Source organism: Cryptosporidium bovis, assembly GCF_009768925.1.
Source record: "Cryptosporidium bovis isolate 45015 chromosome Unknown contig_22, whole genome shotgun sequence".
NCBI classification, from domain to species: domain Eukaryota; phylum Apicomplexa; class Conoidasida; order Eucoccidiorida; family Cryptosporidiidae; genus Cryptosporidium; species Cryptosporidium bovis.
The window spans coordinates 239,307-256,683 of NW_027125041.1; the positions used below are offsets into that span (position 1 = coordinate 239,307).

Sequence of the window (17,377 nt, forward strand, 5' to 3'; positions counted from 1 at the left end):
CATACCAGAGTTTATTACAAAAGACCACATTAAATCACTTTGATCGAACAAACCACCCCATGTACCATTATTCAAATTCGTCTCTTTTAATTCTGTCTCAAATTGTATATGCAAACCTGGAGAAATATTCTGACAGACTCCTGTTAAAACCTGTGAACTACAACTTAATTTTTCTGATAAACAATTACCGTACAATGAGCATTTGTTATATCCCTTATATAGTATCTCCTTTGGGTATATAAAACCCTGTTCAACTATAAAATTACTTATCACCTCATTTTCGTAATATTGTTTTATTTTATTGAAAGTGTATTTGTATTGTGGTTGTATTTGTATTAAACTATTTAATTCACTATTCAATAAGAATACACCCAACCTACTTATTCCTATACCTAATGTAATATTTTTCCCACTATAGGCCAACTCCTCATTTGTATATTGAGAATAATACTCCTGTTCTCCCAACCAATCTTTAATCGTTATATATGTTTCATTCAATATTAAGCTTAACACAATGTTATTGCCTTCATAAAATTTGTAACCCATCCAATATTCTGAGTCATCTGTTATTGGATTATTATTCTCTGTGAAATACAACATCCTATTATTACCGATTTTTCTAGATTCCTTAATTAATGTGTTAATCCACATAATATTTCCTTCTGTTATTCCGCTATTTATATTTATAGTTGAATTGTATCCTCTACATGGTTCGTCTACATTATCTATTACGCATTCATCAACTGTAATATCATACCAGGGGATTGTTGTTGTGGTAGTTGTGGTTGTAGTAGTTGTTGTTGTTGTGGTAGTTGTGGTTGTAGTAGTAGTAGTGGTAGTTGTTGTGGTAGTTGTGGTTGTAGTAGTAGTTGTTGTTGTGGTAGTTGTGGTTGTAGTAGTAGTTGTTGTTGTGGTAGTTGTGGTTGTAGTAGTTGTTGTTGTTGTGGTAGTAGTAGTAGTGGTTGTTGTTGTTGTGGTAGTAGTAGTAGTGGTTGTGGTAGTAGTTGTAGTAGTAGTTGTTGTTGTGGTAGTGGTTGTTGTGGTAGTAGTAGTGGTAGTTGTTGTAGTGGTTGTTGTGGTAGTGGTAGTTGTTGTGGTAGTAGTAGTGGTTGTTGTTGTGGTAGTAGTAGTAGTAGTAGTAGTAGTTGTTGTTGTTGTGGTAGTAGTAGTAGTGGTTGTCGTTGTTGTGGTAGTAGTAGTAGTGGTTGTGGTAGTAGTTGTAGTAGTAGTTGTTGTTGTGGTAGTGGTTGTTGTGGTAGTTGTTGTTGTGGTAGTGGTTGTTGTGGTAGTAGTAGTAGTGGTAGTTGTTGTTGTGGTAGTAGTAGTAGTGGTAGTTGTTGTTGTGGTAGTAGTAGTAGTGGTTGTTGTTGTGGTAGTAGTAGTGGTTGTTGTGGTAGTTGTAGTAGTTGTTGTTGTTGTGGTAGTGGTTGTTGTGGTAGTAGTAGTGGTAGTTGTTGTAGTGGTTGTTGTGGTAGTGGTAGTTGTTGTTGTGGTAGTGGTAGTTGTTGTTGTGGTAGTAGTAGTGGTTGTTGTTGTGGTAGTAGTAGTTGTTGTGGTAGTGGTTGTTGTCGTTGTGGTAGTAGTAGTAGTTGTTGTGGTAGTGGTTGTTGTCGTTGTGGTAGTAGTAGTGGTAGTTGTTGTTGTTGTGGTAGTAGTAGTAGTAGTAGTAGTTGTTGTTGTTGTGGTAGTAGTAGTAGTGGTTGTTGTTGTTGTGGTAGTAGTAGTAGTGGTTGTTGTTGTGGTAGTAGTAGTGGTTGTTGTGGTAGTAGTAGTTGTAGCTGTTTCGTCTGGTATATACTTTATATTTGTTAACTGCCATACATTATATGTGTTAGATAAATCAAATGATGAATCATCAGGAACTTTTGGTACTATTTTATTAAACAATTGATCACCGTCTAAATCTAATTCCACTAGTTTTCGTGTATTACTGTCAATAGAAACGACATATTTGTTGGTATCTGTATTATAAGTTAACCAAAATGCAAAGAAACCATTTGGATATGTTGAGCAATAAGGACCACACTGAGGAGATCCAACCACGACTTCTTTTCCATTAATCTCATTTCTGAATGTTACTGTTTCATTATTATATGACAATGAAAATACAACTTTCTCTTTCTCACCTTTTGGTTCATTTATAAATTCATATTTATAGTTATAATCAATATTAATATTATTAATGTTATAATTTGGTACTCCTGAACTCAATATTACAAACAATGTCCAATCCTTTTTAAAGTATGAATATTCTGGCATTATTCTTGCAGATGTTGAATTGCATGTAGAGAATAAATACAGATCACACATTCCTGTACCTTCTACTATGAAATCAGGTCTATATGGATTTAGCTCTTCATTCATATCTCCTGTTTCAATCTTTTCAAATTGTCCAGTAGTAGTATTGTAAATATAACCTTCAGGAGTGTTTGAATTATTGCCATCAATTGGAGCAGGCTTGATTCCGGGAGGATAATAAGGATATGACTCTCCATACTTATCCTCAGGATTGTATAAACCTGAATCACCATTCAAAATCTCAGGATAATAGAAACCATTATTGTTGTTAGATGTGGATTCATAACCACCATCTGGGAATACAGATAACTTTTGAGTGAATATTGAATAATTGGGTTTATAACCTAAAGGAGATATATTTTTAATATTACCGAACTGATAGTAATTTGAAATAAAACAAATTGTATATATTTTGTCATTTTCATCTATTGTATTCAAATATAAACTATAACTGCTATCTACTCCCAAAGACCATTTAATATTATCATCGACATCTACCACTGAATTATATGGATATGGTCCAGAACACACTTTATTATTAATATTATCTTGTAAAGCCATTCTATTTTTAAAGAAATATATTGTAATAACATCTTCCAAACCGTTGTTTAAATTGTATATGTTAATTAATTCATCCAACATATAGTAGTCACCCCATGTACCATTGTTTACATTTGTCTGTGATAATACCATATCCACTGTCCACGTTATACCTGGCAATTTTCTTAAACATATCTGCTCTAATACTTGTGACGTACATTCAACTGATTTTAAATTACAATCTTCATTAAATGTACATGTATCATAGCCTAAATACAATATACCATTTGGATATATAAAGTTATTCAATAATAAGTAATTTGTATATGCTGCTAATGATGATCTTGCCACTATTCTGTTAAATGAATAATCTGAATGCGTTTGTATTTCCATCAAACTACTTGAGTTTTCATTCATTACAAACAAGCCTAATCTACTCCAACCTATACTTATTCTAAAATTCATTCCATCATACGCTAAACTCTCATTTGTATAATAAGAGTAATATTCCTGTCCCTTTGTTAGGTCATATAATGCTATATATGTTTCATTCAACATTAATGTCATTATTATTGTATTTTCTAACATTATATCATATCCCACTAAATTATTACTATCTAATAACATTCTATCTTTTAATTGGTTACCTATTGTACCATTTATCCATATAATATTACCACGCTCAAATGTGGTCTCCTTCAATTCTCCATCTATTCCTCTACATGGTTTATTCACTTCCAACAGACATTTATCAAATTCTATCTCATACCATGGTGCTTCAGTTGTAGTAGTAGTGGTTGTTGTTGTGGTAGTAGTAGTTGTTGTGGTAGTGGTTGTTGTCGTTGTGGTAGTAGTAGTTGTTGTTGTGGTAGTGGTTGTTGTCGTTGTGGTAGTAGTAGTGGTAGTTGTTGTTGTTGTTGTTGTGGTAGTTGTTGTTGTGGTAGTAGTTGTTGTTGTTGTCGTGGTAGTAGTTGTAGCAACAATGTTTGAAATAAAAACTATATCAGATAATTGCCATATATTATATGTATTAGATAAATCCAATGATAAATCATCAGGAACTTTTGGTACTATTTTATTAAACAATTGATCACCGTCTAAATCTAATTCCACTAGTTTTCGTGTATTACTGTCAATAGAAACGACATATTTGTTGGTATCTGTATTATAAGTTAACCAAAATGCAAAGAAACCATTTGGATATGTTGAGCAATAAGGACCACACTGAGGAGAACCAACCACGACTTCTTTTCCATTAATCTCATTTCTGAATGTTACTGTTTCATTATTATATGACAATGAAAATACAACTTTCTCTTTCTCACCTTTTGGTTCATTTATAAATTCATATTTATAGTTATAATCAATATTAATATTATTAATGTTATAATTTGGTACTCCTGAACTCAATATTACAAACAATGTCCAATCCTTTCTAAAGTATGTATCTTCTGGCATTATTCTTGCAGATGTTGAATTGCATGTAGAGAATAAATACAGATCACACATTTCTATACCTTCTACTATGAAATCAGGTCTATATGGATTTAGCTCTTCATTCATATCTCCTGTTTCAATCTTTTCAAATTGTCCAGTAGTAGTATTGTAAATATAACCTTCAGGAGTGTTTGAATCATTGCCATCAATTGGAGCAGGCTTGATTCCGGGAGGATAATAAGGATATGACTCTCCATACTTGTTCTCAGGATGATATACACTATTATCTGAATCTAAATCAGGATAATAAAAACCATTCCCATTGCTAGAGGAAGATTCGTAACCACCATCTGGGAATGTTGTTAATCCCTGAGTAAATGTCACTTTACTAGGAGCATGACCTAAAGGATATATATACTTTAATCCAGTATAATTATTATTGTTTAAACCAAGTGTGCAAACTGTATAAATCTTTCCACTAATATCATCCTGTACATTTAAATATAACAAATCATTCGAATCAATACCTATGGACCAATTAATATGATCATCAATATTTTTATTTACACCATTTGGATATGGGCCTGAACACAATTCATTCACAAGTATATTTTTCAATACAATCCTATTGTTAAATATATAAATTACACATAAATCATAATGACCATTATTAATTAAATAAACACCATACAGGTCATCCAACATTAATTCTCCGGACCACGTACCATTATTCACATTAGTTGATGATATTATTGTATCAAAACTCCAATTTAAACCCACTTTCTTTTGATCACATGGATCTTTTAATACTTGTGAATAACACGATATTGGCTCATTTTTACATTCATTTCTAATGCTACATGTTTCATAACCTATAAATAAAATATTATTTGGATAAACAAAGTTATCAATCAACACATAAGCTACCAATATTCTATCTGACACATGTTCTATTTTGTTAAATGAAAATTCTGAAATTGTATATATATCTATTAAGCTATTTAATTCCCCATTCATTATAAATATTCCCAATCTACTCCAACCTATGCCTATATTTAACTCTCTCCCAAAATAATTTAATGACTCATTTGTATATGGAGAGTAATAATTAACGTCATTACTCCAATCTATAAATGTAACAAAAGATTCATTAAATAATAATGAAAACATCTTAATATCAATTTCACCACTTGATTCATTTTCTTTGTTGCTTCTTATAAGATTATATCCAAACCAATATTTTGCCTCATTTATTTCTATATTCGGAGTTGAAATATGCGTTGATGTATTTAACCAAATTAATTCACCCTCAGCAAATTCAGTTTTTAATCTACCATTATTACCTAGGCATGGTTTATTCACCTCCAATAAACATTCATCCTTTTCTATTTCATACCAAGGTGTTTCTGTTGTGGTGGAGGTTGTTGTTGTTGTGGTAGTAGTAGTGGTAGTTGTTGTTGTCGTGGTAGTAGTAGTTGTTGTCGTTGTGGTGGTAGTTGTTGTTGTCGTGGTAGTAGTTGTTGTCGTGGTAGTAGTTGTTGTCGTGGTAGTAGTTGTTGTCGTTGTTGTTGTTGTCGTTGTTGTTGTTGTTGTCGTCGTGGTAGTAGTTGTGGAGATTTCTTCAGGAATATGATTAACATCGGTTAATTGCCATACATTAAATGTATTCGATAAGTCCAATAGACCGTCTTTGTTAATAGGAATTATCTTATCAAATAAAAATTCATCACCATTTGCATCTATCTCTACTAATTTTTTAGTATTGTTTTCAACAGAAACAACATATTTGTTGGTTTTTGTATTATAAGTTAACCAAAATGCAAAGAAACCATTTGGATATGTTGAGCAATAGGGACCACACTGAGGAGATCCTGCTTTTACCTCCTCATTAGTTATCTCGTTCCTAAAAACTACTGTGTCATTATCGTATGACAATGACAGTACCAACTTTTCTTCTGCTTCCTCACTGACGTTTAAACTGTTCTCATTCTCTTTTTGCACTCCATCTTCAATACTAGAAACATCTGAACTTGTGTTTTTTCTATAATAAATGTTTTTACTAGTTTTTAATGTTTTCATAAATCCATATTTATAATTATAATTAAATATAGTAGTTTTATCTCGATCTAATTCTGTGTTACCAGTATGATAGGGTACTCCTGAACTCAATATTACAAACAATGTCCAATCCTTTTTAAAGTATGTATCTTCTGGCATTATTCTTGCAGATGTTGAATTGCATGTAGTGAATAAATACAAGTCACACATTTCTATACCTTCTACTATGAAATCAGGTCTATATGGATTTAGCTCTTCATTCATATCTCCTGTTTCAATCTTTTCAAATTGTCCAGTAGTAGTATTGTAAATATAACCTTCAGGAGTGTTTGAATCATTGCCGTCAATTGGAGCAGGCTTGATTCCGGGAGGATAATAAGGATATGACTCTCCATACTTGTTCTCAGGATGATATACACTATTATCTGAATCTAAATCTGGATAATAAAAACCATTCCCATTGCTAGAGGTAGATTCGTAGCCACCTCCAGGGAATTCTGATTTCTGTTGAGTAAATGCCAGTTTTGAAGGAGCATAACCTAATGGATAAACATATTTAACTTTAGTTAAACCACTGTTGCATTTTAACACACAAACTGTATATTTTTTATCATTATCTTTATTCCCAACGTTAATATACAATAAATTATTTGAATCTACCGCAACCGACCAAATAATCCTGTCTTTATGATTAATAACAATGTTATTTGGATAATTACCAGAACATGCCTGGACATTTACAAGATCCTGCAAAACTATCCTGTTAGTGAACAAGTAAACTGTAAATAAATCATAATCATCATTACTAAAGTAATATACATTTAATAATTTATCTAGCATTAGACCATCACCCCATGTTCCATTGTTTACATTGGTCCCCACAATACTACCATCAAATATCCACTCCATCATAGGTATTTTTTTGTTACATATATCCTTTAAAACCTGTGAATTACACTTAACTGTATCTTGTGAACAATCAGAGTATAAACTACATGTCTCATATCCTAAATACATGATATTTACTGGGTATAAAAAGTTGTCTTGCAATAAATAATTTGAATAATATTTATCGTCATTAAATATTTGCCTCACATTATTGAATATATACTCCTCACTTCCCTTTATTTCTATATAACTGTTACTTTCTTCATTCATTAAGAACAATCCTAACCTACTCCAACCTAATCCTATCGTTAATTCTCTACCTAAATAACTTAAAGACTCATTTGTGTAAGGAGATGAGTATGCCATTCCTCCACTCAATTTATCCAATAAAAATATATGTGTTTCGTTAAATCTAATGTTTAGCATTTCATTCTCATCATATAATATGTTATATCCCATCCAATAGTTGCTTTCTCCAATAACTAATTCATTTTCGGATTTTCTCAGTATGAAATTTATCCAAATTATATTTCCTTTGTTAAATTCATGATCCTTTATTGTCGCGTCCTTTCCCCTACAAGGCGAATATTTTTCAAGCTGACACTCCTCCAATTCACTTTCGTGCCATGGTTTCTGAGTGGTGGTACTAGTTGTGGACGTGGTAGTGGTAGTAGTAGTGGTTGTTGTAGTGGTTGTTGTAGTCGTAGTTGTTGCTGTTTCATCTGGAATGTATTTTACATTTGTTAACTGCCATATATTATATGTTTCAGATACGTCCGATGATGAATTTTCCTGAACTCCTGGTACTATTTTATTAAACGTTAATCTATCAGTACCTGATTCTATCTCTAACAATTTTTTGGTATTATTCTCGATGGAAATGATATACTTTTTTGTATTAGAATCATAGGTTAACCAAAATGCAAAGAAACCATTTGGATATGTTGAGCAATAGGGACCACACTGAGGAGATCCTGCTTTTACCTCCTCATTAGTTATCTCATTCTTAAATATTATGGTTTCATTATTGTAAGATAATGTTAGTACCACTTTATCCTCTACTTGTTCGATAATATTTATTTCATCATCAATTTTATCTTGACTATCAATTATATCGCTTTCTCCACTAATTTCGTCCAAGCTTGTAATTTTTCTATAACTTGATTTTTTTGTATTTATTGAATTCAAACTGTAAATAAACTCATATTTGTAGTTATAATACTCAGCACTTTCAGGAACACTAATTTCACCATTATTGGGGACTCCTGAACTAAGAATAACAAATAGTGTCCAATCTTCCTCAAAGTATGTATCATCTGGCATTATTCTCACAGAAGTTGCATTACATGTTGAAAAAAGATACAAATCACACTGTTCCTTTCCTTCTACTATGAATTTTGGCCTGTAAGGATTCAATTCATAACCACCACTCTCTGTTTCTCCTGTTTCAATCTTTTCAAATTGTCCAGTAGTAGTATTGTAAATATAACCTTCAGGAGTGTTTGAATCATTGCCCTCAATTGGAGCAGGCTTGATTCCGGGAGGATAATAAGGATGTGACTCTCCATATTTACCCTCAGGATTGTATATACCTGCATCAGCATCTGTGATATCTGGATAATAGAAACCGTTTCCATCGTTGTTAGATGTAGATTCATAACCACCGTTGTTGAAACCACTAATGTATTGAGTGAACAATTTCTTTGAAGGGTTATATCCGAGTGGGTAAATGTATTCGATGTTGAAGAATCCGTCGTTAAAGTGAATAGTACAAACTGTATATTCTTTTTCAACACCATTTTTGTAGTCATGAATATTTAAGAATAAATTGTAATTCAAACCAAAACCAATAGACCACTTAATTTTGTCCGAGTAGCTTATTTGTTTATTATTTGGATATGGACCCGAACATAACACATTATTTATATTGTCCTTCAATGCCACTCTATTCTTAAATAAGAATATTGTAATTGTATCTTGACTTCCGTCATTCACAAGATATATATTCATTAAATCTTTTATTATGTACTCACTGCTCCATGTACCATTATTTACATTAGTTTCAGAAACAATACTTTCAATAACCCAATTCATACCAGGAACTTTTTTAATACATATTTGTTTGAGCACTTGTGATTCACAACTTAATTCTGATGTTGTACAATCACCAAACAAACCACATGTTTCATACCCTTTGTATAACTCAACGTTAGGATATAGAAAATCATTTTCTAAATAGTAGACAGAATATTCATCTCTATTATTTTCATTAACCTCCACCTTTTTAAACATATATTCTCTATTATTATTTATTGTGAAGAAACTGTTTTTGTTTTTATCTAATAAAAATAGACCCATCCTACTCCAACCTAAACCAATCGTTAACACGTCATCTACATATGTTAACCTTGAATTTGTGTATCTTGAAGTATAACTTCTTTTGTTTAACTCGTCATGTAACAGTACATGAGTTTCATTAAATAACAATGACAACACTTTATTGTTGTCATTTAAGAAATAATATCCGTTCCAGTAATTATTATCATCCAGTTCAATAATTGGTGACACTTGAACCATCTTGAATTCTATCCATAATAAATTACCCTTGTCGAATTTTGGATTTTCTATTAATGCATCTTTTCCCTTGCACGGTTTATTCAACTCAAGTATACACTCATCAAGTGGTGTCTCGTACCACGGAATTTCTATTGTAGTAGATTCAGTACTAGAAGTAGATGTAGTAGTTGTAGTAGTGGTGGTAGTTGTTATTACATCAGTTGGTGGATTATTAACATTAGTTAATTGCCATACGTTGAATGTTCCAGATGCAGCCGCTGACTCATCATTTTGGATTTTTGGAACTATCTTATTAAATATCAACTCCTCATTGTTTGAATCCAATTCAACCAGCTTCTTTGTATTGTTTTCAACTGAAATCACATACTTCATATTTACTGAGTCATAGGTTAACCAGAATGCAAAAAAACCCTTTGGATATGTTGAGCAGTAAGGACCACATTGTGGAGATCCAACCTTTATTTCATTCTTGTTTTTTTCGTTCTTAAATGTTACAGTTTCATTATTGTATGAAAGAGATAATACCACCTCTTCCACTTGATCAGTCTTTGAAGTATGAATGAATTCATATTTGTAGTTGTAATACCCAACGGCTTCCAAAACACTAACTTCACCATTATTAGGGACTCCTGAACTAAGAATAACAAATAATGTCCAATCTTCCTTAAAGTATGTATCATCTGGCATTATTCTCGCAGAGGTTGCATTACATGTTGAGAAAAGATACAAATCACACAGTTCCTTTCCTTCCACTATGAATTCTGGCCTGTAAGGATTCAATTCAAAATTGATACTTCCTGTTTCCCCATCTCCTGTTTCAATTTTTTCAAATTGTCCAGTAGTTTTGTTGTATATGTATCCTTCAGGAGTATTCGAACTATTACCTTCAATTGGAGCTGGTTTGATACCCGGAGGATAGTAAGGATATAAATTTCCGTATTTATTACTTGGACTGTACGTATCTAAACTTTCATTTGAGAGATCAGGATAGTAGAAACCAACTCCTGCATTCGAATTTTGATTTTTATTTGATGTAGACTCATAACCACCATCTTTAAATACTTGCTTTACTTGATTAAATTTAACATTTGAAGGTGAGTAACCTAGTGGATAAATATAACTTATGGAATTAAGTTCACTGTTCTTGCTGATTACGCAAACAGTATACAACTTATTGTTTGACAGATCCTCGACATTCAGATAAATGAGATTGTCGTTAACACCAAATGAAATGTACCACTTAACAATATCTTTTGTCTGTCTAATTTCACCATTAGGATACGGACCAGAACAGAATATATTATCTAACAAACTCTGCAGTACAACTCTATTGTCAAAAAAGTAAACAACTCCAATGTTAATATTTCCTTCATTAATGATATAGACATTTAATAGATCTTTCATCACAAAAAAATCACTCCATGTACCATTATTTACATTTGTCTGAGCTATTTCGTGTTCAAATGAAAATTGCATTCCAGGCTGTTTTTTGTTACAAACACCTGTTAGAACTTGTGACTCGCAACTAACACTGTCTTTGTTACACTCACCAAACAAACTGCATGTTTCATAACCAAAATACAAATTCTCTATTGGATACACGAAGTTGTCCTCCAACAAAAACTTTATTGGACTCTTAAATTGGTCGTCTTTCTCAACTGTATTAAAGTTGAATGGGATTTCGCTATGTATTTCAATGTAACTATACAATTCCTCATTCATTATAAAGAATCCAAGTCTGCTCCAAGCAAGTGCTATCTTCAAACTATAACCTGAATATACCAACATATTATTTCTATATGGTGAAGAATATTCCATGTTATTCTTCCAATCGTATATAAATATAGAAGTCTCATTTAGTAATATACTCAATATATTCTCATTTGTATTCTTAAAAACATATTGATGCCAATATCTATTATTTTCATTTGTATAACTTTGTTGAAACTCTATATATCCATTTCCTGAGTCCTCTGGATTTGAGAGTTCAGACTCCAACCATAAGATGTTTCCCAATCTGAATTGTCCTTTTTCATCCTCTTCACCACTGCTCCCCGCTATTTCACCCTTATTTCCTTTACAAGGCTTATCCAAAGTAATTCTACAAAGTTCCTTGAGGTCATCCTCCCAATATAGTGTGGTAGTAGTAGTAGTAGTAGTGGTTGTAGTGGCCTTCTCTGTGTTAATTACTTGTTTATTTGTTAAATACCATACACTATATGTATTATCCACATTCATCCAAGACCCTTTTGCAGGTACTATCTTATTAAATACCAATTCCTCATTGTTTGCATCCAATTCAACCAGTTTCTTTGTATTGTTTTCAACTGAAATCACATACTTCATATTTACTGAGTCATAGGTTAACCAGAATGCAAAAAAACCTTTTGGATATGTCGAGCAGTAAGGACCACATTGTGGTGATACTGAAACTTGTTCAACCTGATTTATTTCATCTTTAAAGATTACAGTATCGTTTTTCAGTGTTAAAGATAAAACAACTTCATATTCCCCGTTTTCAGCAGGATCTTGATTTGAATCAGAATTTGTTTTTGGAGTTCGACTTAGAGATGACTCTGAATTCAACCCTGAGTCTAATTTTGAACTATTGTGCCCGTTTTCTATATTTTTATTATAATTTTCATTTATTTCATTATCTATACTAACCTCCATGTTTTTAATTGTTTTAGAGTATCTCAGAAATTCATATTTATAGTTGTAATCAACATTTTTATTGTCATCGGTAATATAATCAGGTACTCCTGAACTAAGAATCACAAATAATGTCCAGTCCTTCTTGAAGTGACTATTTTCTGGCATTATTCTTGTAGAAGTTGCATTGCAAGTTGAAAATAAATACAAATCACACAATTCGTCTCCTTCTACTATAAATTCAGGTCTATAAGGGTTTAGTTCTTTCTCGCTCTTATCTCCTTCCATTTCACCATCTCCAGTTCCGATCTTTTCAAATTGTCCCGTTGTTGTGTTATAGATGTATCCCTCAGGGGTATTTGAATTATTACCTTCAATAGGAGCTGGTTTTATTCCAGAAGGGTAGTAAGGATACGATTCACCATATTTGTTTTCTGGATGATAAATGCCACTTTCAGAGTCAAAATCAGGATTATAAAAGCCATTCACACCACTGGAAGAGGACTTATAACCACCATCAGGGAATCCTACCTTATGTTGAGTAAACATCAATTTCGATGGTGAATAACCCAGTGGATAAACAATAGTAATAGTTTGTGCAGAGCTAGTATAAGGGAGGGAACAAATAGTCATTGCTTCTGAGGAATCCACCTCATTATTTGTATCAGAGTTGAAGAATATCATCCTTGTCTCGTCATTAACGGAAAATGACCAGGTAAATTTGTCATTAATTTCCATTTGTTTGCCGTTAGGATAGGGTCCCGAACAAAACGTAGATGTGCTCAAATCCTGTACTGCAATTCTGTTACTAAAGAAGTAAACATAATATAGATTGTCTGTGGGTGTTCCCAGTATATAAAGATTAAGTAGTCCATCAATCGTAAAATCGTCACCCCACGTACCATTATTTACATTTGTATGAGCTATTTCTGTGTCAATTGTCCAGTATCTTCCTTTTACTGCCTTTGCACACATTCCTTTCAATACTTGAGACTTACAAGAAGTAATACTCATTGAGCAGTCATCATGTAATGTACATGTCTCGTATCCAAGAAACATGCTATTATGAGGAAGCACAAAATTATATTCAATTTCGTAGTTTGAGATAACTCTGTTCCCTTTATCCCCTTCTTTAAAGTTGAATATGGGACTCACTTTATTGAAAGTTTTTAATGTTCCAATATTGTTAGTGTTAATAGTAATAAGTGCTCCATGGTCTCTGTTTAATACAAACAAGCCAAGTCTACTTCTTGCTAAACCTATCAATATTTCTCTGTTTAAGTATCCCAAAGATTGATTTGTATACGGAGTATAGTATTCTGTTTTTGATTCCTCATCGTAAAGGGCTATAGAAACCTCATCAAAAAGCAACTTATATACCTTCTGATCATCATTGGAAAACTGTATTCCTTGCCAAAACTTTTCGTTATTATTTATGTCTATTAGTGGATTTGATATTCCAATTGTGGTATTTATCCATATTATATTCCCATCTTCGAAACTAGGAATTATTTTCGCTTCGTAACCTCTGCATGGTGTTAATTCTGTCTCTAACTCGCACTCATCTTTCACAATACTATCCCAAGGACTTTTTGTAGTTGTTGTGGTTGTTGTAGCTTCAACACTGGGCTGCTCGTTTAAACTAAACAGCTTCCAAGAACTATAGAGAGTCTTTTTGTTACCATTGCTTACTTCATCAGATTCACAACCCTGGCAAGGTCTTACTAGATCAAATACCACGTTTTCCGAGTCTATTTCAACCAACTTTTTTGTATTATTTTCTATCGAAATAACATATTTTCCTCTTTCTTTATCGTAAGTTAACCAAAATGCAAAGTAACCATTTGGATATGTTGAACAATAAGGACCACATTGAGGTGATCCAACCGAAATCTCACTTCCAGTAACATCGTTTTTGAATACAACCACGTCATTAGAATAAGCCAAAGTTAAAACAACTCTTTCTACACCACCATTATTTTTGGTATCGATAAACTCATATTTATAGTTAAATTTATTACCATCACTAACATTAATTCCATTGTTTTCCTCGTCACTCTCACTGTTTAATTGTGGTATTCCATTATTTGCAATTACAAATAAAGTCCAGTATTGTTTAAATACAAAGTCCTTTGGCATAATTCTTATGGAAGTTGAGTTGCAAGTTGTAAATAAGTACAAGTCACACTCTTTCTTACCCTGAACTATTTCTCTTGGCTGGAACGGATTTACTTCCTCCTTGTAATTTCCCTCGTTTTTCTCAAATAGGCCTGATGTCTTGTTATAGTGATAGCCCGAGGGAGTATTGGATTCATCACCTAATAATGGTGCAGGATGAATCCCAGGAGGATAGAAAGGGAAACTATCACCATAAACAACGGCAGGAAAAAACTGGTTTTTGCTTGATTCATATAAAGGAAAGTAATAGCCATCTTCTATTGTAGATGTACTTTCATAACCACCATCGGCAAAACCCTCTGTTTTTTGTACAAATGTTAATGAACTCGGCTTATAACCGCTAGGGTATACATATACTATTGGACCTAAGTTACCCAATATTGACAATGAACAAATTGTCATCTTTTTTTTGGTAATATTACTCGAGGAAGATGTTCTAGCAGAATTTCCAGATATTATTCCTTTGTGCAATACTTTTGTATTATCCTCTCGATAGCTAGCATAATCCAATGTATCAATGCCTTCATTAGTTGTACCTGATTCAGCAATTGAATCACCATCATTACCTTGATTGCTTTCAGCCCCATTCTCACTTATTTCTTCAATATTCAGAAATAAAAAATTTGAAGAATCAAGTCCTAAAGACCAGTTTATAGTCACTTCTTGATTTATCTTTTTTCTATTTGGATAAGGACCGCTACATGAAATTGAATTAACCAAATCCTGTAATACCATTCTATTGTTGTAAAAATAGACGGTAAATATATCATCCTTTCCATTGTTAACGTAGTATAGATTAATTAAATCACTTTGTTCATATGCTTCACCCCAGGTACCATTATTTACGTCAGTCTTTGCCAAACTGCCACGGAATTCTATCTCCATTCCAGACTTTAATGCACCGCAGAGTCCTGTTAGTACTTGTGAATTGCAGGTCTTAACTGCTGATTTACAATCCCCATATAATGTACATGTTTCATAACCCCTGAACAATATTTTATTTGGATATGTAAACGAATTCTTTAGTATATAATCAGTTAAATGATCAGGAATGCTATCTTGTGTTATCTTGTTATAATCAAAATTTATATAACTTTCAACGTTGATTAAAGCATTCAGATCACTATTCACCAAAAATAAACCGAATCTATTTGATGTTATTCCCAAAATCATTTTCATACCCAAGTATAACAAATGCTGATTTGTGTATGAGGACGAGTACAATTCCTTTTCAATGTGATCATAAATGGCCACTGTGGTCTCATTAAATAATAATGAAATTAGTTTAGTGATGCCACCATCAGATTCTTTTTGGAATTTGTACTCCATCCAGTATTTATTCCCATCAATCTGTATCTCATTTTCTGACTTAGATAATTCTGTATTTATCCAAACGATATCACCCTGTGTAAGTGGGGTTATAATTGAACCACTAACACCCCTACAGGGCTTATTCAATTCCAATTCACACTCATCCTTAATATCATTTTGCCACGGGATCCTCGTAGTGGTAGTGGTAGCAATTTCGGTAGTAGTGCTTATGCCATCGGTTAAACTCCAAATTGTGTATTCATTATTTTTGTTTGTGTTACCGTTCTTAGAGTCAGACTCTCCCTCAATCTTATAAAAATCCCTTCCATTTGAATCGAATTCCAGAAGCTTAATCCCATTGTAGTCCACATTCATCACATATTTGCTGTTTTTTATGTCATTTTGCAACCAAAAGCTGAAATACCCCTTTGGATATGTAGAACAGTATGGACCGCACTGAGGCGACACTCCTTCTACAATAATATGTTCGCTTCCATCTTTTATTTCTACAACAGAAACAGAGCTGTTAGTTAATCTGATTGCAAACTTGAGACTATCACTGGAATCCTTAAAGAGGTACTGATAGTTAAACAAAGCTGCAGGTTCAGTGGTGTCATCCTCTTCTAAATCGACTTTTGGTGAATAAGTTGTTATTCCAGTTGAAACCATCACAAACAAACTCCAACTTTTTTGTAAATTCTTAACCGAATCAGACACTATTATCTTAGTTGAATTACAAATACCAAAGAACTCTAATTCACAGCTTTCTGTTCCTTTTGATATTTCTATTGGAACTGGTGGATTCATCATTTCCAACATTTCCACGTCCTCTCCACCAGACACACCTTCAATAGGCTCATACTGGCTCGTGGTTTCGTTGAAACAAAAACCCTCATGAGGGCTAGATCCATCACTACCTATGTTTGGAATACCAACAGGCAAAAACGGCTTGTTCTGACCATAAGGAACCAGAGGAGTATACTCATTTATATTTTCATCGTAATTAGGATAATAAGTTCCAACTGACTTGTCAGTCTCCAACTGGGAAGTGGACACATAACCTCCAGTTGGGAACCCACTCCCAAATTGAGTGAATATACTTAAGCTTGGGCTCTCACCAACAGGATAAATGGCTTTTAGAGGTATATCCACTCCAAAGTTCTTAAAACCACAAACCGTGTAGTTCTTTTGTGAATTTTTATCATATAGACCTATAAATATCATGTTATTTAAATCTATGCCAATTGTCCAGTAAACCGTGTCATCCTTGTTTATTGGTTGGTTAGATATATATGGTCCAGAACAATATAATTTATTGTTTGGATCTAGTAACACTACTCTATTTTGGAAGAAGTACACTATTAGCTTTATTATATCGCTATCTCCATATAGAATATACGAATTGTATAGATTTTTATACACAAATTGTGATCCCCAC

At 32.8% G+C, this 17,377-nt stretch overlaps 1 protein-coding gene across 1 annotated transcript in view; it reads right to left on the reverse strand.

Moving 5' to 3' along the window:
• Window positions 1-17,319, reverse strand: part of FG379_001515 (very large probable mucin) — a gene marked incomplete at both ends in the record, with an annotated part of 30,888 nt that extends 13,569 nt beyond the window's left edge. The window contains 2 exons of the mRNA XM_067327118.1: window positions 6-9,560; window positions 9,585-17,319. Of these exons, the coding sequence (XP_067182594.1) occupies window positions 6-9,560; window positions 9,585-17,319 (17,290 nt within the window). The remainder of the gene's footprint in view (window positions 1-5; window positions 9,561-9,584) is intronic.
• Window positions 17,320-17,377: the final 58 nt, after the last annotated feature.